The sequence below is a fragment of the Suncus etruscus genome, chromosome 11 (genome assembly GCF_024139225.1).
Source record: "Suncus etruscus isolate mSunEtr1 chromosome 11, mSunEtr1.pri.cur, whole genome shotgun sequence".
In the NCBI taxonomy this organism is placed as follows: Eukaryota; Metazoa; Chordata; class Mammalia; order Eulipotyphla; family Soricidae; genus Suncus; species Suncus etruscus.
Genome location: NC_064858.1, coordinates 56,973,864 through 56,997,703, shown reverse-complemented (window position 1 = coordinate 56,997,703; position 23,840 = coordinate 56,973,864). Strand labels below are relative to the sequence as shown.

General features: G+C 38.1%; 1 protein-coding gene across 2 annotated transcripts in view; it reads right to left on the bottom strand.

Moving 5' to 3' along the window:
* Positions 1-23,840, bottom strand: part of ANO4 (anoctamin 4) — a 388,617-nt gene that overhangs the window by 20,143 nt on the left and 344,634 nt on the right. For both annotated transcript variants that reach the window (XM_049782805.1, XM_049782803.1), the window contains exons 22-25: positions 23,246-23,388; positions 17,844-17,996; positions 16,358-16,505; positions 12,941-13,060 (exon numbers count right to left, since the gene is read on the bottom strand). In XM_049782805.1, the coding sequence (XP_049638762.1) occupies positions 12,941-13,060; positions 16,358-16,505; positions 17,844-17,996; positions 23,246-23,388 (564 nt within the window). The remainder of the gene's footprint in view (positions 1-12,940; positions 13,061-16,357; positions 16,506-17,843; positions 17,997-23,245; positions 23,389-23,840) is intronic.

The window sequence follows — 23,840 nt, the reverse complement described above, 5'->3', positions numbered from 1 at the left end:
AAAAATATACGAAGAGAATGCATTTGTTAAGTTCTAATATCCATTCATGACAAAAGTGCTCAACAAGATGGGAATAAAAGGAACTTTTCTTAAAACATCCTTTGGATTGGTGCCTTAGATCATCTATTCTCCACCCCAGGTGTGGTCTGATATTTTCTAATAAAGACCCTGGGTCTCAGGGAGAGACTGCTTGTGATTTTGGTTTTTCACCATTAAGCTATCTGCTTCTGAGGAGTGGAAGGCTTGTGTGTGAGAGTTCTTGAAACTGTTTTATCTCCTTAACCATGCGTGGATTATTTCCTGTATCGGTGTTTGCTTCAAGGCCTGCATCTCGGAGTAAAAAATGTCTGACTGTTGGGACTGCCAGGTGAAGTGCTGATTGCTTCACCTGCGGAGTCTCCGCCCTGCTGTGCTTCTTCTGAGGAAGCTGAGGACCTAAAGAGAACCCTGTCCTGTGCTCCTCTGTCTTTACTGAATACTTCAAGATCTCCTCAGAGGCCTGGGAAGAGAACCCCCCAAAAAACTGCATTCTGAAGCTACCCAGCGAGCGAGTGAGTAAGAAATGACTGACTGTGGGGACTGCCAGGTGAAGTCCTGATTGCTTCACCTATGGAGTCTCCGCCCTGCTGTGCTTCTTCTGAGGAAGCTGAGGACCTAAAGAGAATCCTGTCCTGTGCTCCTGTCTTTCCTGAATCCTTCAAGCTCTCCTCAGAGCCCTGGGAAGTGAACCCCCAAAAAACTGCATTCTGAAGCTACCCAGAGAGTGAGTGAGTGAGTGAGTGAGTGAGTGAGTGAGTGAGTGAATAAGAAATGGCTGACTGTGGGGACTGCCAGGTGAAGTGCTGATTGCTTCACCTGTGGAGTGAGTGAGTGAGTGAGTGAGTGAATAAGAAATGGCTGACTGTGGGGACTGCCAGGTGAAGTGCTGATTGCTTCACCTGTGGAGTCTCCACCCTGCTGTGCTTCTTCTGAGGAAGCTGAGGACCTAAAGAGAACCCTGTCAAGTGAGTGAGTAATACATGGCTGACATTACAAGCCCAGAAAGGGGAAGCCGTTGAACTCTGCTGGAACTCAGATGCCAGCACCCCTATCTGCCTGTCTTCTGAGCTGTGCACCATTTCTGGCCTGATTTCATCCATGTGCGGCTCATCTGCAGATGGCTCGCCTTCACTGGAGCCTTCCCTGGAAGTGAGCTTACATGCCAAGAAAGGGGAAGTCGCTAAACTCTGCTAGAACTCAGATGCCAGCACCACTATCTGCCTGTCTTTATGCAGTGCTCCATTTTTGGCCTGATTTCATCCTGTGTATGGCTCATCTGTGGATGGCTCGCCTTCCCTGGAGCCTTCCCTGGAGGTGAGTTTAAAATCCCAGAAAGGAAAAGCCGCATAACTCTGCTGGAACTCAGATGCCAGCACCCCTATCTGCCTGTCTTCTGAGCTGTGCACCATTTCTGGCCTGATTTCATCCATGTGCGGCTCATCTGCAGATGGCTCGCCTTCACTGGAGCCTTCCCTGGAAGTGAGCTTACATGCCAAGAAAGGGGAAGTCGCTAAACTCTGCTAGAACTCAGATGCCAGCACCACTATCTGCCTGTCTTTGTGCAGTGCTCCATTTTTGGCCTGATTTCATCCTGTGTATGGCTCATCTGTGGATGGCTCGCCTTCCCTGGAGCCTTCCCTGGAGGTGAGTTTAAAATCCCAGAAAGGAAAAGCCGCATAACTCTGCTGGAACTCAGATGCCAGCACCCCTATCTGCCTGTCTTCTGTGCTGGGCTCCATCTCCAGCCTGATTTCATCCTGTGTGTGGCTCATCTGTGGATGGCTCGCCTTCCCTGGAGGTGAGTTTACAAGCCCAGAAAGGGTGGAGCCAGAGGAGCATTGCGCTCCTCTTCACTTCCCAGCCATGCCATTTAGCCAATGAATACAACCACAAAACGTAGAAAAACCCATAATATAAGTGTGACAACGGGGAAACAATGCAGGACAGCGCCAGACATAGAGAATGATGATGGCAACTCTGATGACTTGAACATGACCAACCAACTAGTCAGTCTCTCAGATAAAAAGTTTAGAATCGCAATATGGAAGATGTTCAAAGAACTCAAAGAAAATATAGAAGAGAACACTAATAAGAATCAAGAGACGGGGGCTATGCCCCCACGCGAACATATGCTCCTCCCAACCATCAGTACCCCAGATTTACCCTTCTTAACTTCAGTAACTCATAGTTCTAATCTCTGACCTAAGACATACAGTAGATCTAACAAATCCCAGAACTATTTAGAAGGACACAAATTGAACACATATTGAACACATATATCTTTTGAATATTTTATAGGTATTTTCTTTAACTGATGTAACTCTCTATATATTCTTCTACCATGATGTTTCTATCCACTTTTCATCTTGTCTTTTCTTTGGAAGCTGTTCAGTAAGGATTGTTGTTGGAACTGTCCCTCAGTTTGATGCCTATGATTGAACTATGTTGAACTATGTCATGGAAATTGCTGGTCTTGTTCCTATTGCCTCCAGATGCACCAATAACGCTTCATGGCATTGATCCTTGTGTGCATAGACACATTAAAATGGGAAAACACCATACATACAGATAAGTTCCTATCTAATAAATCTCAGTACAATGTACCCTACACCCTGAACATTGATATAATGACCTCACAGGCCTCAGAAGAATGGGCATCCTCCATTCATGCTGGAACCAGGCAAGCTATCTACGAAACATCTAAGGTCTTTTATAGCAACAGCTGGAAGCAGTCCTCTACCAGGAAAGACTCTACCAAGGATCTGACATCGACCTCCTAAAAGAGACTTCCGTTTACACTGAGAAGACTTGACAACAACAATGACCTGCTCTACAGGACATGGTTCTCTCTAGTGCCCCTAAAGTGTGAGGGGAAACGAGAGGATGCTCTGCACCATCCTGACTGCAATATGGAATATTCAGACTCCAGGATCTTTAATACAGAAGCATGATACCAACAACAGAGACTATGTGAGGAATGGAGGTGTATTGCCACTACAGACAATGACTTGAATTGGACAAACTAGTTTGCCTGGAGCCTAGACTCAGTCCTGTGCCAGGAAACTTCAGGGGTAGGGTCTCCTTGTATTTAGACCATAATTTGTCTTTCCATGTCCCTTATGTTTTGGTGGGCCTATGCAAACAAATGCCACTTTAATACCGTTTTTTACTATGTTCCCTTGACTCCAATCCTTAAGAAAAACAACCCACTAAAACTTTTGAGGTTAACTTAAACTAGTAAGCATGTGCATGGAACTAGAGAAATGTACATTGCCCTCAATGTTTAAGGAGTTACATAAGTCTAATGTCTTTAGGTTATATTGTGTACTGCTAAGAAATAGTATGTACTACAACTGGGGATTTGAGGGACAAAGTAATTGTATTGTACATGGGTTCAGTTTTGTTTTTCTTAATTTTCTTTGGCTGAAAGTTCAAGGCTGGGATATCATCGATGGGACTACCGAGAATTCTGTTTATGGGTGATTGGGCTTCCACTGTAACTTTACCCTGTCCTCTTTCTTTGCATCTTTGTTGTCATAATTAAAATTAAAAAAAATTAAAAAAAAAAGAATCAAGAGAATATGAAGATAGAAATCAGAAAACTCCAAACTGAAATTTCAGGTCAAATAACAGGAGTGAAAAACTCAGTAGATGAATTGAAGAAAAACATGGTTGAGCTTTCCCATGGGTTAACAGCAGCTGAGGATAGAATTAGTACATTGGAAGATGAGATGAATAACAATTCCATACAGCAGAAGAAATTGAAAAAAAGCCTTAAAGCAAAAAATCAAACAATGGAAAAATTACTCAAAGAATGGGAACAGATGAAAATAGAAGTCTATGATAAGCTCAACAGAAACAAATTAAGAATCATTGGAGTTCCAGAGACCCAGGAAGAAAATCTCCAGGAAGAATCAACGGTCAAGAACATCATTAAAGAGAAACTACCAGAGCTAATGAATACATGCGATCAATTCCTGCATGCCCAAAGAGTACCAACTAAAAAACATCCAGAAAAAACACCCCAAGACACATCCTAGTCACAATGACGAATCCCACAGATAGAGGCAGAATTCTGAAAGCAGCAAGATCAAAAAGAGAAATTACATTCAAGGGAACATCCTTGAGATTTAATGCAGACCTGTCACCGAAAACACTCAAGGCCAGAAGGCAGTGGTGGGACATAGTGACAAAACTCAATGAAATAAATGCTTCACCTAGAATACTGCACCCAGCAAAACTCACTTTCAGGTTTGAAGGAACAATACATGGTTTCACAGACAAATAACAGCTCAGAAACTTTACAGACTCAAAACCATTCTTAAAAGAAAAACTGAATGGCCTACTTTAAGGAAAGACTGACCAACAGACACACCAAACTTCGATATAAAGATGGCACTAACTCCCAGGACAATTCTTTCTCTCAATGTCAATGGACTAAATGCACCAGTTAAGAGACACAGAGTGGCTAAATGGATCAAAAAACTCAATCCAACCTTCTGCTGCCTACAAGAAATGCACCTGAATAGTCAGAACAAACATACACTCAAAATAAAAGGCTGGAGAAAAAATCATCCAAGCAACAACACCCATAAAAAAGCTGGAGTGGTCATACTAATATCAGATGATGCAAACTTTATACTTAGGAAAGTTGTAAGGGATAAAGATGGACATCTTGTATTAATCAAGGGATATGTACAGCAGGAAGAAATCACTCTCCTAAACATATATGCACCGAATGTGGGGCCAGCAAATTATTTAATAAAATTGTTGACAAATCTGAAAAATAATATCAATCATTGTGGGAGACCTGACTACAGCATTGTCAACACTTGACAGGTCAACCAGATTGAAACACAACAAGAATAAACTAGACCTGAAAAGAGAAGTGGAAGAAAGAGGCCTAGTAGATATATACAAGACACTCCACCCTCAGAAGCCCGGATACACATTCTTCTCTAATGTACATGGGACGTTCTCCAGGATAGACTACATGTTAGCACACAAAACATACCTGCATAATATCAAGAGGATAGAAATTTTGCAGGCTACCTTCACTGACCACAAGGCCCTGAAATTATAAGTGAACCACAAAGGGACTCAGAAGAAAAACTTTAACACCTGGAAGTTAAACTGCCTAATACAATACTGAATAACCAGTGGGTTCGAGATGAAATCAAAGAGGAAATCAAAACCTTCCTAGAAACAAATGACAATGGAGACACAAACTATCAGAACCTATGGAACACAGCAAAAGCAGTACTGAGAGGAAAATTTGTAGCTTTGAAAGCACACATCAGGAAAGAAGAAGGGGCATACCTAAATAGCTTAATGACGCAGCTCATAGAATTAGAAAGTTCTCAACAAAAGGACCTAAAAATAGGGAGACAGAAGGAAAAAAGAAAGCTGAGAGCAGAAATCAATGAAGTGGAAACCCGAAAAACAATCTAAAAGATCAATAAAAGCAGAAGTTGGTTCTTTGAAAAAATAAACAAGATTTACTAATGAATTCTTTCAAGTCTTTCAAGAGGAACTTCTACCAATCCTGGCAAGACTCTTTCATGAAATAAAAAAACAGGAACACTTCCAAATAGCTTTCATGAAGCCACCATCACCTTGATAGCTAAACCAGACAGAGATGCTATGAAAAAACAAAATTACAGACCAATATCACTGATGAATACAGATGCGAAGGTCCTTAACAAAATCCTGACAAATAGGATTCAATGCCTCATTAAGAAGATCATCCACTACAATCAAGTAGGTTTCATCCTAGGAATGCAAGGCTGGTTTAACATCCATAAATCTATCAACATAATACACAACATCAACAACAAGAAAAGTAGAAATCACATGATCATATCAATAGATGCAGAGAAAGCATTTGATAAGGTCCAACACCCATTCTTGATCAAAACTCTCAGAAAGATGGGAATGGAAGGAACCTTTCTCAATATAGTTAAGGCCATCTACCACAAGCCAGAGGCAAATATTGTCCTCAATAGAGAAAAACTGAAAGCCTTTCCTCTAAATTCTGGCACAAGACAAGGCTGTCCTCTTTCACCACTCCTATTCAACATAGCACTGGAAGTATTTGCTATAGCGATTAGGCAAGAAAAAGTTATCAAGGGAATCCAGATTGAAAAGGAAGAAGTCAAGCTCTCGCTGCTTGCAGACAACATGATACTCTACCTAGAAAACTCTACAGTCTCTACAAAAAAGCTTCTAGAAACCATAGACTCATATAGCAAGGTGGCAGGCTACAAAATTAATACACAAAAATCAATGGCCTTTCTATACACCAATAGTAATAAGGAAGAAATGGACATTAAGAAAACCACCGCATTCACAATAGTGCCACACAAACTCAAATATCTTGGAATCAACTTGACTAAAAATGTGAAGGACCTATACAAAGAAAACTATAAAGCTCTGCTCCAAGAATTAAGAGAGGACACGCGGAAATGGAAGCACATACCCTGCTCATGAATTGGCAGGATTAACATAATTAAAATGCCAATACTCCCCAAAGCATTGTACAGATTTAATGTGATCCCTTTAAAGATACCCATGACATTCTTCAAAGAAGTGGATCAGGCACTTTTGAAATTCATTTGGAACAATAAACAATAAACAATAAAATGATAGCTAAAGCAATCATTGGGAAAAAGAATATGGGAGGAATTACTTTCCCCAACTTTAAACTGTACTACAAAGCAATAGTTATCAAAACAGCATGGTATTGGAATAAGGACAGGCCCTCAGATCAGTGGAATAGGCTTGAATACTCAGAGAATGTTCCCCAGACATACAATCACCTAAGTTTTGATAAAGGAGCAAGAAATCCTAAATGGAGCAAAGAAAGCCTCTTCAACAAGTGGTGTTGGCATAACTGGCTAGCCACTTGCAAAAAATTGAACTTAGACCCCCAGCTAACATCAAGTACGAAGGTTAAATCCAAATGGATGAAAGACCTCGATATCAGACCTGAAACCATAAGATATATAGAACAACACATAGATAAAACACTCCAGGACATTGAGACTAAAGGCATCTTCAAAGAAGAAACTGCACTCTCCAAACAAGTGAAAGCAGAGATTAACAGATGGGAATATACTAAACTGAGAAGCTTCTGCACCTCAAAAGAAATTTTGCCCAGGATACAAGAGCCCCCCACTGAGTGGGAGAAATTATTCACCCAATACCCATCAGATAAGGGGCTAATCACCAAAATCTACAAGGCACTTTCTGAACTTTAGAAGAAAAAAATATCTAATCCCATCAAAAAATGGTGAGAAGAAATGAACAGACACTTTGACAAAGAAGAAATACAAATGGCCAAAAGACACATGAAAAAATGCTCCACAACACTAATCATCAGGGAGATGCAAATCAAAACAACTATGAGATACCACCTCACACCCCAGAGATTGGCACACAACACAAAGAATGAGAACAAGCAGTGTTGGGGGGGATGTGGAGAGAAAGGAACTCTTATCTACTGCTGGTGGGAATGCCATCTAGTTCAACCTTTATGGAAAGCAATATGGAGATTCCTCCAAAAACTGGAAATCAAGCTCCCATAGGACCCAGCTATACCACTCCTAGGAATATACCCTAAGAACACAAAAATACAATATAAAAATCCCTTCCTTACACCTATATTCATTGCAGCACTATTTACCATAACAAGACTCTGGAAACAGCTAAGATACCCTTCAACAGATGAGTGGCTAAAGAAACTGTGTTACATATACACAATGTAATATTATGCAGCTGTCACGAGAGATGAAGTCATAAAATTTTCCTATATATGGATGTACATGGAATCTATTATGCTGAGTGAAATAAGTCAGAGAGAGAGAAAGATGCAGAATGGTCTCACTCATCTATGGGTTTTAAGAAAAATGAAAGACATTCTTGCAATAATAACTTTCAGACGCAAAAGAGAAAGAGCTTGAATTTACAGCTCACTCATGAAGCTGACCACAAACAGGGATAAGTTTAGTTTGAGAAATAACTAGGTTTCGAAGTATGGTAATAATGAGAATATACGAGGGAAATAGAAAGCCTGTCTAGAGTACAGGCGGGGGTGCAGTGGGGAGGAGGGTAATTTGGGACATTGGTGATGGGAATGTTGCACTGGTGATGGGTGGTGTACTTTACATGACTGAGACCCAAACACAGTCATGTATGTAATAAATTTGTTTAAATAAATTAAAAATCGTTCATTTTTAAACAGCTAAATTGGTAAAAAAAAAAAAAAAAGAGCTGCATCTCTCCAATGCTCTGGATTTGAGGCATTAGGCTTCTGCTTCAAAGGAACAGTGTCCTATGAACACTGCTGGAAGTGTCGGGTCCAGCCATTACTCATATTATTATCACCTATCAACTTCCCAGTTTTCTTTTTTAGAATCATATATGGTGGTGCTCATGAGCTACTCCTGAATATGTGCTCAGATTCTCCAGATAATGCTTGAGCGATCACATTGTACCAGCTCTTGAACTTGGGCTCCTGCATAGAAACACATGCTCAAGCCATTGAGCTATCTCTCCAGTCCCAAACAAATGAATTTCTAAGTCAATTTATACTGGGTCTATGCCATTAGCCACTAAGAAGAACTTTCCAATGTTTGTTCCTACTGTAACTTTAGAATCAGCATCTATTCTATAAATGTGTGTAGAGTAGAAGTTTTAGTGGTGAGTCTGGAACAAAATCAGAACTTAATTTTAGGTGGCTCCATATTCTCCTTGCTGTCAATTTTATCATCACCAGTGATGATAAAAAGTTATTATCTCGTTATATTTTTCGTGGTCATTTTTAAACCAATTATTTTCTCATTAGTTCCAGAAATGTAGGAAAATCTGGGAAGCTGGAAATATAGAGATATGCCAAATTTTCTAGCCTAAATAAAAACATAATTATCTAGGTTACCTTCTGAGGTATTACCTAACCTCAACAGTGACAATGAAGAGAAAATATGATCATCTTTGAAAAGTATCAAGGACTACAAAAAGAAGCTGTCACCATTATCTCCACAATCATTAATATAACTATTGCTATGATTAGATAACATGAAAGTGCTCAATGTTATTTAATATTATAGATGAAATTAATTAATGTTAGTAAAATGATTTTTATAGGAAGTATCTGATGCTGAAATAAAAAAAAATCTATTAGTGCTTTTAAACTGTTTTCTCTGATAAGGATTACCTAATAACTAATAAGTTAGGTAACTAATAAGTTACCTAATAAGTTATTACAAAATAACTAAATCAGGTCTTTACTATATATATATATATATATATACACACACAAAAACATATATTCTTATATAATAAGCTCCTATCATTGGTCCAATAATTATGCTTAAAATTTTAAGAATTTTAAAATTAAAAATTTAAAAATTAAAATTTTAAGAATAATTTTATCCAGGAATTGAAATTTGCATATATTTTTTCTACCTTTTTGGGAGCTTCCCAAGTGATGGCCTTGGGGCCCCCTCAGCAATTATTGGCCAATTGCCCAGCAGTTCAATGCAAGGATGATGATGCGGTGCTATTCAGTCCTTTTGATGTCAGGAATCACCTGGGGCATCTCTGTGATACTGGGGATTGAACATGGGTCAGGCACATGCTGGGCATGTGAGTTAACCACTAAGCTATCTACTGATCACCTGCAGTTCTTTAATTTTGTTAAATTCCTTTGTTCCTCAGTAGCAATGTTTACTTTTAAATAAGTACTCTCATCTACTGCTAATGGGAATGCTATCTGGTTGAACCCCTGTGGAAATGGAAAACGGAATGGAGGGTCCTTAGTAAACTCAGAATTAAACTGCCACATGACCCAGAAATTCCACTTTTGAGTATCTACCCCCAGGACTAAAAATATTCATTTTATTTGAGTCAGAAAAAAATTTCATTAATTCAAAGAACATATGTATACCATTATTCATTGCTGCTCTTAACACAGTAGAATAAACCTAGGAATAAACCTAGGTGTCCAATCACAGATGATTGGATTTTGAAGATGTAGTATATATATACATACACTATATAATATATACTACATAACCAAGGTATTAAAATATGTATTTATCTTATTTTTCTAAATAACAGATTTTAAAAACAATATTAAACTTTCTAGAAATGTTATATTACACTATTATACACAGTTCTGATTATTTTTTCTATTGATTGCATTGCCAAGATTTACCTGTGTTGTTGCATTGACCAAATTTTTGATCATTTCTATGAACCAAGACTTTGGAGGACCAAAATGGTGTTACTTGATGTGGATAGGTCTAAATTTATACTCACAAACTGGTAATTTCTCTGTTTATTTTCAATATTCCTTGTTTTTCTAAGTTCTTGAAAAACAAAGTAAAAGTCAATCCTGTTCAATAAGCTCTTTGGGGAAAGTTGGCAGGAATGATATATGCACTATTTTAAAATCTGACTTTGGACACAGACTTTTATAATTTTCTCTCTCAGAGGCTGGGTACTTTTTATGATCTATTCTTGGCAAGTCCTACATGCAAAGCATGATTTAACTCTTTGATCTATTTCTCTAGATCCCTTCTTTAACAGTTCATATAAATTCAGACTATTGGTGATAAACTTGATCTGCCTTTTCTTGCCTGGATAAAATATTAATTCTTGAGCAAACTTTGCCAGATAGAATATTCTTGGCTGGTAGGATTTTCCCCCTGCTTCAATATATCATACTATTTCTTTCTGGCCTGCAAAGACTCAGCTGAAAAATCTGGTAGAAATATTGGAAGGCAGGGAGGAAGGGGAGTCCCTTGTTGCTTTTAAATATCTTCTCTTTAATTTTTGCCAACTGAATTAAAACATTTATTGGTATAAAAACTTGATGTCAATTTTTCAAAACTATATGGGATTCCTGGATATGGATGTCTTTCTTTCTCCAAGTTATATAAGATTTTGGTCCCTATAATGTTGTTTCACTTGATATTTTCCAATGTTTCTAAAGTTGTCTTCTTTTTTTCTTCAATTCATTTCACTAATCTGAATTCTCCTGCTTTGTATTCAAGTTCACTGATCCTTACATATAATCTAATGCCATTTTATATATATATATATATGTGTGTGTGTATATACATATATATATATATATATATATCTCCAGTTCAGCTTAGGTATTCTTCAGCTCTGTAATATCCATTGCTTTCTTACATTTTCTCTCCTTGTTTTACCTTGTTAAGATTGTTCTCCTGGGCCCGGAGAGATAGCACAGCGGCGTTTGCCTTGCAAGCAGCTGATCCAGGACCAAAGGTGGTTGGTTCGAATCCCGGTGTCCCATATGGTCCCCCGTGCCTGCCAGGAGCTATTTCTGAGCAGACAGCCAGGAGTAACCCCTGAGCACCGCTGGGTGTGGCCCAAAAACCAAAAAAAAAAAAAAAAAAAAAGATTGTTCTCCTGAGCTCCCCTGAAAAAAAAATCTATTCTGAATTTGATCTTCTAAATATATTTATGGCTCCTACTTTGGACTCTATAGCAAATGAGTCACTTATTTCTGCTCATTAGCTCTTTTATTGGGTTTTATTTTTAATTAAATTAAATTTCTATTTATTCATTTTTCTCGACTATCTACTGGCTTTATGCACCAAATAAAATACCCAAACTTTCCCAGTCTACCAGGAGTGGTCTGTGTAGCAGATAAACCTTATCATTCAATCCCTACATTGATTCTGACATGACTTTCAAACCTTTGTGATGGTCTAGATATTATACTTTAGTAGTAGTGGTTCTCATTAATTGAAGCTGCATCAAGATCAAGTCAATGTCCAAAAGGGGAAGATCTCAGTCAGTATCTAGGCTCAAGCAGACTAGAAGCCAATCCTTAGCATCTTTTTTTCCCTAGTATTTATTATAACGCTGTTATTTACTATCTTGTGGCTTCAGGCATTAAGGATTAAGACACCAGTTCTACAATCAGTGTGATCTTCCCTTTACCAGTGTCCCCAATCTCCCATCCGCCACCATAGCCAACCTCAATACAGGCAGAGTCATATTTACTTCATATTCCTTGTTAAAACATCTTTAATGCAACATCTTTAAAATACCTCTTTAAAAAGAAAACTGGGAGAAAAGCACATCTTCCTGCTCCCTCTATAGTGAGTCTTGGACTGATAGTTAAGGATGCATCTTTGTTTGCTACCATCACACAGAATCCAGTGCATATATGCCCCACTGTCATGAAAGCCAGTTTACAAGGGAAGTATCCTTTGGACTTTAGCAACAAAAATGGTTACTTAAACACAGATCCTTTCTCAGAATAGAGACAGACAGTGAGAGCATGAAGAGTCAACCTTCCTTCTCTGTCTCTGGAGTCATGTTTTGGGGAAGAGAAAATTAAAAAATTTCAAGGGATTTTATTTTATTTATAATTTTTGAGTGGAACACATCAGAGGTTGTGTGCTTGGTTGCCATTCCTACTGATGGTCAGGGTGAAGTAGCCATGTGGTACCAGGGATCAAATCTGGGCTTTCTGTATGCAAAAACATGTGCTCAACCAATTGAGCTATGGCTCTGGTCCAACCCCCAGGGATTTTATTTTATTTTAGTTTTGTTTTTTTCGGGCCACACCTGTTTGATGCTCAGGGGTCACTCCTAGCTAAGCACTCAGAAATTGCCCCTGGCTTGGGGGGACCATATGGGACGCTGGGGGGATCGAACCACGGTCGCAATCTTTCCTTGGCTAGCGCTTGCAAGGCAGATACCTTACCTCTAGCGCCACCTCCCCGGCCCTTCTGGGATTTTAATATCTCATCGAGGCTGAGAACACTGCTTGGAACATCACTCTGCTCTGCTGTTTGAGGCAAAGCAAACCATACATAGAACACCACAGCAGCTGGTGCTCAAAAGCCATGCTCACCTGCAGTACTTGAGAGGGATTCCAGAGAATTCGCTGCCATCAGATTCAGGCTCAGATCGGTTTTCAAAATCAGAAATTCGGAACACAGACAAGCTGGCATTCACATAGCCTACCATGCACCTGAGAAAGAAAATTAATGCTAAGATCAGCATTGGTCACATGCTCTGCATCACATCCACTGAAGGCCCACTTCCCAGTAGTTGCAAATGCCTTGGCCAAGACTGGAGCGATAGTGCAGTGGTAGCGCCTTTGCTTTGCACACAGCTGATTCAGGATGAACCTCAGTTCGATCCCTGCATCCCATATAGTCCCCCAAGCCAAGAGCATTTTCTGAACATATAGCCAGGAGTGGCCCCTGAGCATCGCCAGGTGTGGCCCCAAAACAAACAAACAAAAAAAAATCTTTGGCCTTCCCTGCCTTTTCAACACCATTTCTTTTGGCTTTCTTGTATTTTATCTTTATTAAAAAAGGCTCTTACATTTCAACCCCACATGCCTCACCTCAAATTCAGTTTCGTAGACAAATTCTTAGTTCTGTTGCCTTTGATCTTGTGTTCCTACCTTACTATGTATATTAAAGTCCCATATATTATAGATTATTCTGTATCAATCTCTTTCCTTTGACTGACTTCATCAGCATAATATTCTCTAGTTCCATTCAGGTTGTGGTAAATTGTATGATCTCATCTTTTCTTACAGTTGCATAGTATTCTACTGCATATGGCATAACTTTTCATCCATTCATCTATAGTTGGAAATTTGTTAATTGGTGGAGGTAAGATGGGTGGGAGAAACTTTTGGACACTAGTGGAAGAAAGTGGACATATAGGTAGTATGTGTGGTATTGGAATGATGTATGCATAAAACTATCATTAACAATATTGCAATCACAGCATATTAATAAAAAGTTAATATAATAAAATAAGAAAAATAGACACAGCAACCACAGAGACTGCCACACATCAAAAAGAAAAGAACAACCAATGCTGGTTGAATGCAGGGAGAAAGGAATTCTAATTCACTGCTGGGGGGAATGTTGACAGGCCCCAAATTTTTTGAAACATAATATGGACATTTCTTAAAAAACTAGAAATGGAGCTCCCATGTGACCCAGCAATGTCATTCCTGAGAATATGCCTTAGGGGCCCAGAACACAAAGCAAAAAGGCACCTGCACTCTTATATTCATTACAGCACTATTCAAAATAGCCATAATGAGAAAACAACCCAAACGCCTGAGAACAGATGAATGGATAAGGAAACTGTGGTACATATATACAATGGAATATTGTATAGCTATTAGGAAAAATGAAGTCATGAAATTTGCTTATACATGAAAGACATGGAGGGTATCAAGATGAGTAAAATGAATAAGAAGGGACAGACCTAAGATGTTTGCATACATTGTGAGATACAAAAAAATAGTATGAGAATAATACTCAAAAGTAATAGAGGTGAGGGCCAGAGGACTGGTCCATGGTGGGATGTGGGCTACAAAAAGGGGGTAGGGCACTTAGGATAGAAAAAGGATCAGTATGACAATGATAGTTGAAAATGATCATTCTGGACAAAAACTGGATGCTGATAAAAGTTAAAGTGCTATAATACCCTTTCAGTAAATATATTGCAAGCCATGGTGCCTAAAAGGAAAAAGGCAGGGGGAGAAGCAAGGTATCTACAAGAAGCAGGTGGGCAGGTGGACAGACTGGGAGAGAAACTGAAAGATTAATGGTAGAAAATGTACACTGGTGAAAGAATGGGTGTTGGAACATTGTATAACTGAATACCCAATCATGCATCTCATGGTGATTCAATAAAAATGGAAAAAAAGGGCGGGCAAAGTGATAGCACAGTGGTAGGACATTTGCCTTGCAAGTAGCTGACCCAGGATGGATTTGAATTCTGGCATCTCATATGGTCCCCCATGCCTGCCAGGAGCGATTTCTGAGCACAGTCAGGAGTAATACCTGAGTGCTGCTGAATGTGGCCCCAAAACGAAAACAATCAAAAAGACCGTGATCTATGTGTGCACATGAGAGTATGTGTTGGCCACCTCAATGTCTGTCTAATGTCCATCTCTAATATTCATAATGCCTGTCTAGGTTGTATATTGTCCTGTCCCCTGTTATATATAACCTCTACTTTCTCCCTCCGCTTACCACTTTACAAATTCTTTTTTAATTCTTCACTCTCACCTCCTCCTCAGTTATATCCCCCACTTAACTCTTTTACCCTCTTTCTTAACTCAGTTATTAACTCAGGAAGCAGAACATTCTCCTCAACCCAGTCAGCTGCCAACCAGCTCCCAAAGTGAATAGATTCTTAGCCCAAGAAAAAGCTGCCACTGCCACTGCTGCTGATTTGCTTTTAGTGGACCTTCTCTACCAGATTTGCTATTGCTCTCTACCAGATTTAGTTACTAAGAAGCCCCAGCTTGAGGTCATTTCCTGATATGTGACTGCTGAGAGCCATTTTTAGACTCCACAAGACCAAATAACAGGCTCAAGCTGTGCCCTGGATTTTATCGCCCCACAGACTATTTCAAAAGACTTAACGAGGACATGTATATCTTCACTGAATATTTCTTTAGATGTATTTCCTTAATAGGTATAACTTATTGTCTACCTTCTTATGTATCAGCAACTTCCCCCATTTTGGAGGATTATTTTAGTAGGAAATTCTAGTAGGTAAGTTTTTCTAGTGTTCTGATTTCATATTAGAACCAGGTTACCAGGATTGTTTAGCTTGTTATTTTTACCCTTATATGCACCAGTAGTATCATGTGGCTTTGTTCCGTTTTGCATAGGCACATTAAAATAAGGGAAATCTTACATGTGCAAACAAATTCTTATCTAATAGAGATAGGAACACATAAATTTTATAATGCAGTGGGGCCTTACACCCTCAAGACTTGTCATAGAAATCAATAAGCAGATTAATAGCCATTAAATAATTCACTTATTCCACCAATGTTTACTGAATTCCTACAGGACACTAGGGCATTGCAAAGTGGACAGTAGTCACTTTTTCTACAAATGCTTACTGAATTCCTCCTGGACATTGGGACATTGTAAAGTGGACATTGACACATTGCATATTTTCCCTGTAGAATTTGAAGTCTACAGTGACGTGAGCGATAATAGCAGAATCAGAAAAACATCATAATGATACACTGCACACCACTTTTTTTTAACATTATGATAACATACATTTTATGAATTCAAGAGGCCATGATGCAGGGTGGAGAAATTAAGCAGTTACTGCTCTCAGTAGAGTTTATCTAAAATGTGTCTAACTTGTGTTTCCTTGGGGTTCAAAGTGTTATATGCTAATTCCACCTCCACCACCACAAGCCTTCATGTCCAAGTCTTATGTTTCTAAGATTATCCAATGTCAATAAAACAGAAGGCAAACTTACTTTTGCCCAGCTTCTCCTTGGCCTGCACAAGGTCCATACTTATAAGCATACACCAAGCGAGGAATAAAGTCAGATGTTATCGCTATGACAAATGCATTTGTAATAACGGAAAGAATGCCAATGCCTTCAAGAATGCTATACCAGATTCCTATTCAAAAAGAAGGTTTGTATTAATTTCACACACAACAATAGATATAAAATAAATGAAAACAACTGATATGATAATTTCCATAAACCTTTGTAAGAGCCCTTTTATCTTCCCCTATACACTTGGAACTAAGATCAAGAATTTATACTTATAAACTTCTTGGCCTTGAAAAAATTTGTGTGGCAGTGACACAGGATCAGACATTAATCAAGGAATTCTGATCAATGATGAGGAGCCAAAGCACCATCTGATAAGACTGGCACAATTGATATCAAATTGCAATCAGATTGGAACCTTTTAGGGATAGATCACAGTCTCTTAAGTTCATCTTTAAGGGGCCAGTTCCTCACTCATTGACCCAGGGTAGTCACTTACTTAGTGTGAGAAATTAACAGATCACTAGAAGTCAATTCTTTTCCACCCATAGTGGCTGAGCTCATGTCTGCTATTTCACAAGCACTGAATAAATAAACAAGACAGTCTTAGATCTCAGGCAATGAGAAGCTGCCCTGGGTTCAATTAAACCTCTCATGTCAAAAGTTAAAGACAAATTCTGCCTAGAACAAGTAACTTACTTTTAATATGACCCAGGTATACATTCAGAAAGGGGTTAAAACAAAGGATTGGGTCAATCACACAGCTGGGAGGGCATTTGCCTTGCAAGCGGTTGACCCTGAACAAAACCTAGTTTTGACTCCCAACATCTTTATGGTCTTCCAAGCCTACCAGAAGTGATTTCTGAGTGCAGAGCCAGTAGTAACACTTGGAGTGCCACCAAGTGTGGGAAAAAACCCAAAAAAGTTAAATGAAAAATATATGTTAAAAAGGGAATGTTATAATCAAATTTTTAGAAGTTTAAATTTTATGCTAGTTATAATCAAATTGAGAATCTATTAAACAAAAATGCCTTAGCACTAGAAATGATTATTTTCCAAATAAGTGATTTGGCTTTTTGGATAATACAATTTAATGTTAATATATGTATTCTTTTTCAAGAATTGGTTGAGTCGACCAGATAGCACAGCGGTAGGACGTTTATATTGCACATGGCCAACACAGGATAGATCCTGGTTCAATTCCTAGCATCCTATATGGTCCCCCCAACCTTTTCAGGACTGATTTCTGAGCTTAGAGTCAAGAGTAATCCCTGAGTGCTGCAGGGTGTGGGCCAAAAACCAAAAAGAAAAAAAAAAAGAATTGGTTGAATCATCTTATATAAAAACCATAAGTTTTCTATACAAAACTGCTGGATACTCTTGTATTCACAAAATGATTTATATATGTGATATGTATTTAATATACCTGATAAGTATATTTTAACATCCAAATATAACTTACCTATGTCTTTGGCCCTTGAAGCTAAAGGTCTCCTCCACTGTGTGACAAATTTGTAAGCATCAAGTCGAATTTCAATTATGTTATTCAGTAAGGCCAGAAGTGGTGCTAAGGGAAAAGCTGCCACAAAGATAGTTGTGAATCCAAATTGGAGAACTGATGAAGAAGAGGGAGAAAGAAAAAGAGTACTGAAACTCAACTACGATCATACTTGTAATCATGGTGCTTAAATAAAGATTATATATAATATATATCTTACATATATATATTATATATAAAGAAAAAGAGTACTAGATTTCTATTACTGTTTTTATTTTATTTTTTTTATTTTTTGAAGGGGAACACATCAGGCAGTAATCAGGGCTTGCTTGGCTCTGTATTTAGGAATCACTCATAGTGGCCTTGGGGAACCATATGGGATGTCAGTGGTTGAACCTGGGTTGGTTATATGCAAGGCAAGCACCAAGCACAATAAACTATTGCACCTGCCACTCTTACTATTTGTAAAAGGCTAAGTGTGAATGTATTAAGATCTTGACTGATCATCCTCTACTACTTAGCTTAAGTAAAGTAATTGCAGATATGGCCAATACACTCATAAACAAGATCTTGTTAGGGGTAGATGCGGTGGCATGGAACAACCTAGGACTCAGATCTGATTTCTAAATACCATTTTAGGGGAACATGGACTGCCAAAGCTTCACAATTATGAGGGTCTAAGAAAATCATTAGCACCCCTATAAAAACAGATATATCAATTCTCTAACAAAAGCGAGCATTGGAGAAGTGTTTGTTTCCAGACTTACAATAGGGAAAATATACAATGATTCTGGAATATATTAAAATGTCTGAAAGTTAGGGAATGCTCAAAAAATGAAAAAACATGTAACAAGCTAGAAGGACCATTCAATAGCAAGATCTGGAAAATGTACAACAAAATCATGAAAGTATAAAATTATCAAACAAGCTCCCATTATTTCCTGTTCAGAATGAGTTAAAGAGTTAATTTCTGGTTCTGGGAACACTAAGCTAATTTTCCACATGTATTAATGTTTACTATATTAACACAACCACTATTATTTTATTGCAAAGAGCATAAAGTTAATAAAGTAAGTTCTATATTTATTAAGTACATATATATTTACTCATATCTACTTGTACCTTTGATAAAGTGGACATTATAGAAGAAATAAGAATTTAAATATGATGTTAAAATGGAGGATTTTTCAAACAAACAAAACCTAATATATTTTAATATTTTTTATTTAATAATATTTTTATATTTATATTTTTGTTTTAATAATATATTTAATGTATTTTTATTACCACCAGCTACCTAAATTTCTTATAGCTCCCTATAATAAATATTGAAAAGATTGCTTCTGCATAAAAGAACACCAACTACTACCATTTACAGCAAAAGTCAGATCATCCAGACCAAGAGAGTAATTGTTTTAAATGAAATAATTGATAAGCTTAAAATGTATGGACAGAAAATTCCATCCCAGAACAAATGATCGGACATTCTTTTTTTTTTTTGGTTTTTCAGCCACACCCGTTTGATGCTCAGGGGTTACTCCTGGCTAAGTGCTCAGAAATTGCCCCTGGCTTGGGCGGACCATATGGGAAGCCAAGGGATGGAACAGCAGTCCTTCCTTGGCTAGCGCTTGCAAGGCAGTCACCTTGCCTCTAGCGCCACCTCACCAGCCTCAGACATTCTTAATTATAGCTGGAACATTTTCAGGAACAGATTATATGTTGAAAACAAAATCAGTATTAATAAATACATAAAGACCAACATATTATCATACTTTTATTTTCAAATAGCAGTGGAATAGGACTATCAATAAAAGCAAAATGAGAAAAAACTTCTTTTTGGTTTTTGGGGTCACACTTGGCAGCACTCAGTACGCCTTGCTCTGAGCTCAGATAATACTCCTGGCAGGCACAAGGAACCATAGGATGCTGGGATTAGAACTACCGTCTGATCTAGGTCGGCTGAGTGCAAGGCAAACACCCTACCACTGTGCCACCTCTCCAGCCTGAGAAAAGCCTTAAATATGTGGAAATTACATAATAATATCCTTCTTAATAACTCAGATTAACAAAAAAATTAAAAATATTCCCAAGAGGGCCCGGAGGGATAGCATAGCGGCGTTTGCCTTGCAAGCAGCCGATCCAGGACCAAAGGTGGTTGGTTCGAATCCCGGTGTCCCATATGGTCCTCCGTGCCTGCCAGGAGCTATTTCTGAGCAGACGGCCAGGAGTAACCCCTGAGCACCGCCGGGTGTGGCCCAAAAACCAAAAAAAAAAAAAAATATTCCCAAGAACAACAAAAAGGAAAGAGATAGACTATCCTATCAAATATTAAGTGACATAACAAAAACAGTAGTAAGGAGAGTTCATAGCAATAGAAGTTCACATTAAAAAACAAGTGCTTTCAAATACAATAGCATCTCAAATATGAAGAAACTAGAAAATAAGAACCAGGGGCCGGGAAGGTGGCGCTAGAGGTAAGGTGTCTGCCTTGCAAGCGCTAGCATAGGACCGACCACGGTTCGATCCCCCGGTGTCCCATATGGTCCCCCCAAGCCAGGGGCTATTTCTGAGCTCATAGCCAGGAGTAACCCCTGAGTGTCAAACGGCTGTGGCCCAAAAACCAAAAAAAAAAAAAAAAGAAAAAAAAGAAAATAAGAACCAAGCAAAAATAAGCAGAAGGAAGAAATTAAAAATTAAAAATTCATAGTGGAAATAAAAATATATAAAACAAAAGGGTAATACAAAGAAATTGAAACAAGAGATGGTTCTTTGAAATGATTCATAATTTAATAAAACCCACTAGGTTTATCCAGAAGAAAGAAAGAAAAGAAAGAGAATCAGAAATGAAAGAAAATTTGCAACTGGTATTTTAAATGCAAGAATCTTTAGAGACGACATAAACATCTACATGCTAAGAAATTGGAAATATTAGAAGAAATAAAAATGTTTAGCATTGTACAACTTTTCAATACTAAACAAGGAATAAAAGTTCTGAACAAATCAATCATAAGTAAAAACATCAAAACAGTGACCAAAATGACTCCCTAATAACAAAAGCCAGCACAGGATAACTTCATTAGTCAATTCTACAAAAGTTTCAGAGAGATCATACCCATCCTGACCAAAATATTCTGAAAGATAGAAGAGGGTATAGTATACCTAAATATAGTCTAGAAGATCGCTATGACTCTAATCCAAAGCCTAAAATGGGCAGCACAAAAAAGAAAAAAATAGACTAATATCTTTGAATATAAATGTAAAATTCATCAACAAAACTAGGGCTAACGGTAGGTTTGGAGAGAGTATAGTGGCCTTGTCTTGTTTACTTTGCTAGTGGATGAGCTGGGTTTAACCCCTGGAATACCATATGGTTCCCCTTAATTTGCCAGGAGTAATTCCTAAGCACTGTGGGGGCTCAAACACAAACAAAAATATCTGAGCTAATGGAACCCAGCAACACATCAAAAGAATCAACAACCCAATCATTTATGTTGATCCAGTAGTCATTTATCTTGATCCAGTAGGGATCATCCCAGGGATGCAAGGGTAGTTCAGTGTTTGAAAATGCACTAATGTGATAAACTAAATCAACAAAGATAGGTGAATATTACATGATCATATCAATAGATGCTAAAAAAGCATTTGCCTAGATTCAACATCAATTAATGATTAAAGTGCTCAATAAACTGAAAATAGAAATAATATGTCTCAACAAAATAATTGCTATATATGATAAATCTACAGTTACTATAATTCTCAAAGGTGAAAAAACAATGCTTTCCCCAAAGATATAGAATAAGGTAAGACTTTTCACTCTCATTACTACTTTTCAACATAGTTTTGGAAGTCTTGCCTGAGCAATCAGGCACAAGAAAAACATTAATAGAAAACAGAACTGGGAAATAAATAAAATGATCACAAACACATACTTATGGGCAGCATGTAAATTGGTGTTTCTGTGTACCAATAAAATTTTATTTAGAAAAGTAAGCAGGGGTCAGAGAGATATCATAGTGGGTAGGACACCTGTCTTATAAGCAAATGATCCAGGGCCCCACATCATATATGCTCACTTGAGCTCCACCAGTAGTGAGTGATTCCTGAATGCATAGCCTCTGAGCATTGGCAGGTATGACCCCCCCCCAAAATAACAACAACAATAACAAGAAAGCAGAGGACTAGACTACCTACAGATTTATTAAATTTATATAAAAATAAAAATTTTACTGTAATTTAAATACTTTTCTCCCTCTTATAATTCCATGAAATCTGAGCAAAGTAACAAAACAAGGTCACTGAGAAAATTACAAAAGAGTAAACACAGAAAAAGGCAGTTAGAATTCAGTATTTTCTTATGATACTTCTGAGATTATTTTTGCAGTAAAGATATTGCCATATTTGAAGCACTGCCAAGTCAAGTCACATAAAAGCTTTTCAAGCACTCAATATACTAACAGTATTTCTTATTTCCTTCTTTACAGGAGAAAAGACCATTAAGATGTTCAATTAAACTTAATGTCCCCCACTTTCACCCATTTTAACCAAGGCACTGGGACTGAGGATCTTGCTCCCTTTCAAGTGCCAAGCGTAGAGTTTATCTGGATAGAACAATGAATCACATATGTCTGCTGAGGGGTGAATCAATCACTCTATGATTGGGCTCCCAGGAGTCACCAAATTGCTCCATTCCTTTTGCTTCTAAAGATTTTTCACCAGGAATAGGACTCAATGTCATGTATAGTTATTGCCACGAAGAGTCTTAAAAAATTACACTATCTTTATGGATTAAGCTTCTTTTGTTTATTATTCTTTTTATTTAATTAAGACACAATTTACAAAGTTACTCATAGTTGAATTGTAGTCATATAATGTTCCAATACCAGTCCCTCCACCAGTGACCCCTGGTTTCTTTCCACCCACCACCATCTCCAACTTGCCTCTTTGACAGGCACAAATAAAGATTATTTATATATTTTTTTCAAAATGGGTCATACCAGCAGTGCTCATGGAGTCCAGGCTCCTCTCAGCAATACAGTACTGGTCCTGTTCAAATGGTCAGCACCTGTGTTGAGGCTATTAGGGACACATCTGATGCTGAGAGTAAAACTGGACTCTTAGTAGTGAACTCAGGGCCTCACCCACGCTAGGCTTGCCCCAAAGGAGACTAATGCTGTCTCCTTCCTTTTTAAAGAAGATTCTCTGCTTTGCATTTAACTCAAGGTTCCTGCTCTCTGCCCCACATACACACATGTACACACACATCACACACACCAGCACACACTGCTGGTCTTGATTATAATGGGCATATTTGTCAATATGCATCTAGATTTTCATTTCTAATAGAATAAACGGAATTATTTTCATACTCATTTCCAAGTATTCATCAAAGAGTCCATAGGCATTCATCGGCTGAAGGTTGTAGTCTTTTTCCCACTGTGGGAAATTGATTTTTCTTTCAGGCCCATGTTCTTGTCTTACTTTTCTTCTAGTCCACCAATTCTGAATTAACCTGGACAACAAGATCAATTTCATTATATATATATATGTATATATATATGTATTTATATATATAATTTTATGAGGCTTAAGCAATAAAAAAGAAGAGAGTTAGAACACAGAATGCTATTTATTAATTTTTTATTTGGACAGGCTGTCAAGGAAACAAAGCTCTGTATGAGAAGAAAATAACAGATCAGCTGTCCCTGCAAGTGAGCAGGTGATTGACAAGTTTCTCTGGCTCAGTCATGAAACTGTCTCATGTTCAACATTGGACACTATTGCATAGAGGCTAGATAACATCTCTAAATCAGTCCCCACAGTGCAAAGGCAATGCCCAGATGCCTGGACAGATCAGCATTTGGTTGGTCTCCCTGGTTTAAGATACTGGCAGCCTCACCACAGGGGTGCTGACTTGCACATTCTGACTTATAGGTCTAGAAGACCTGTGAACTCACACATCTG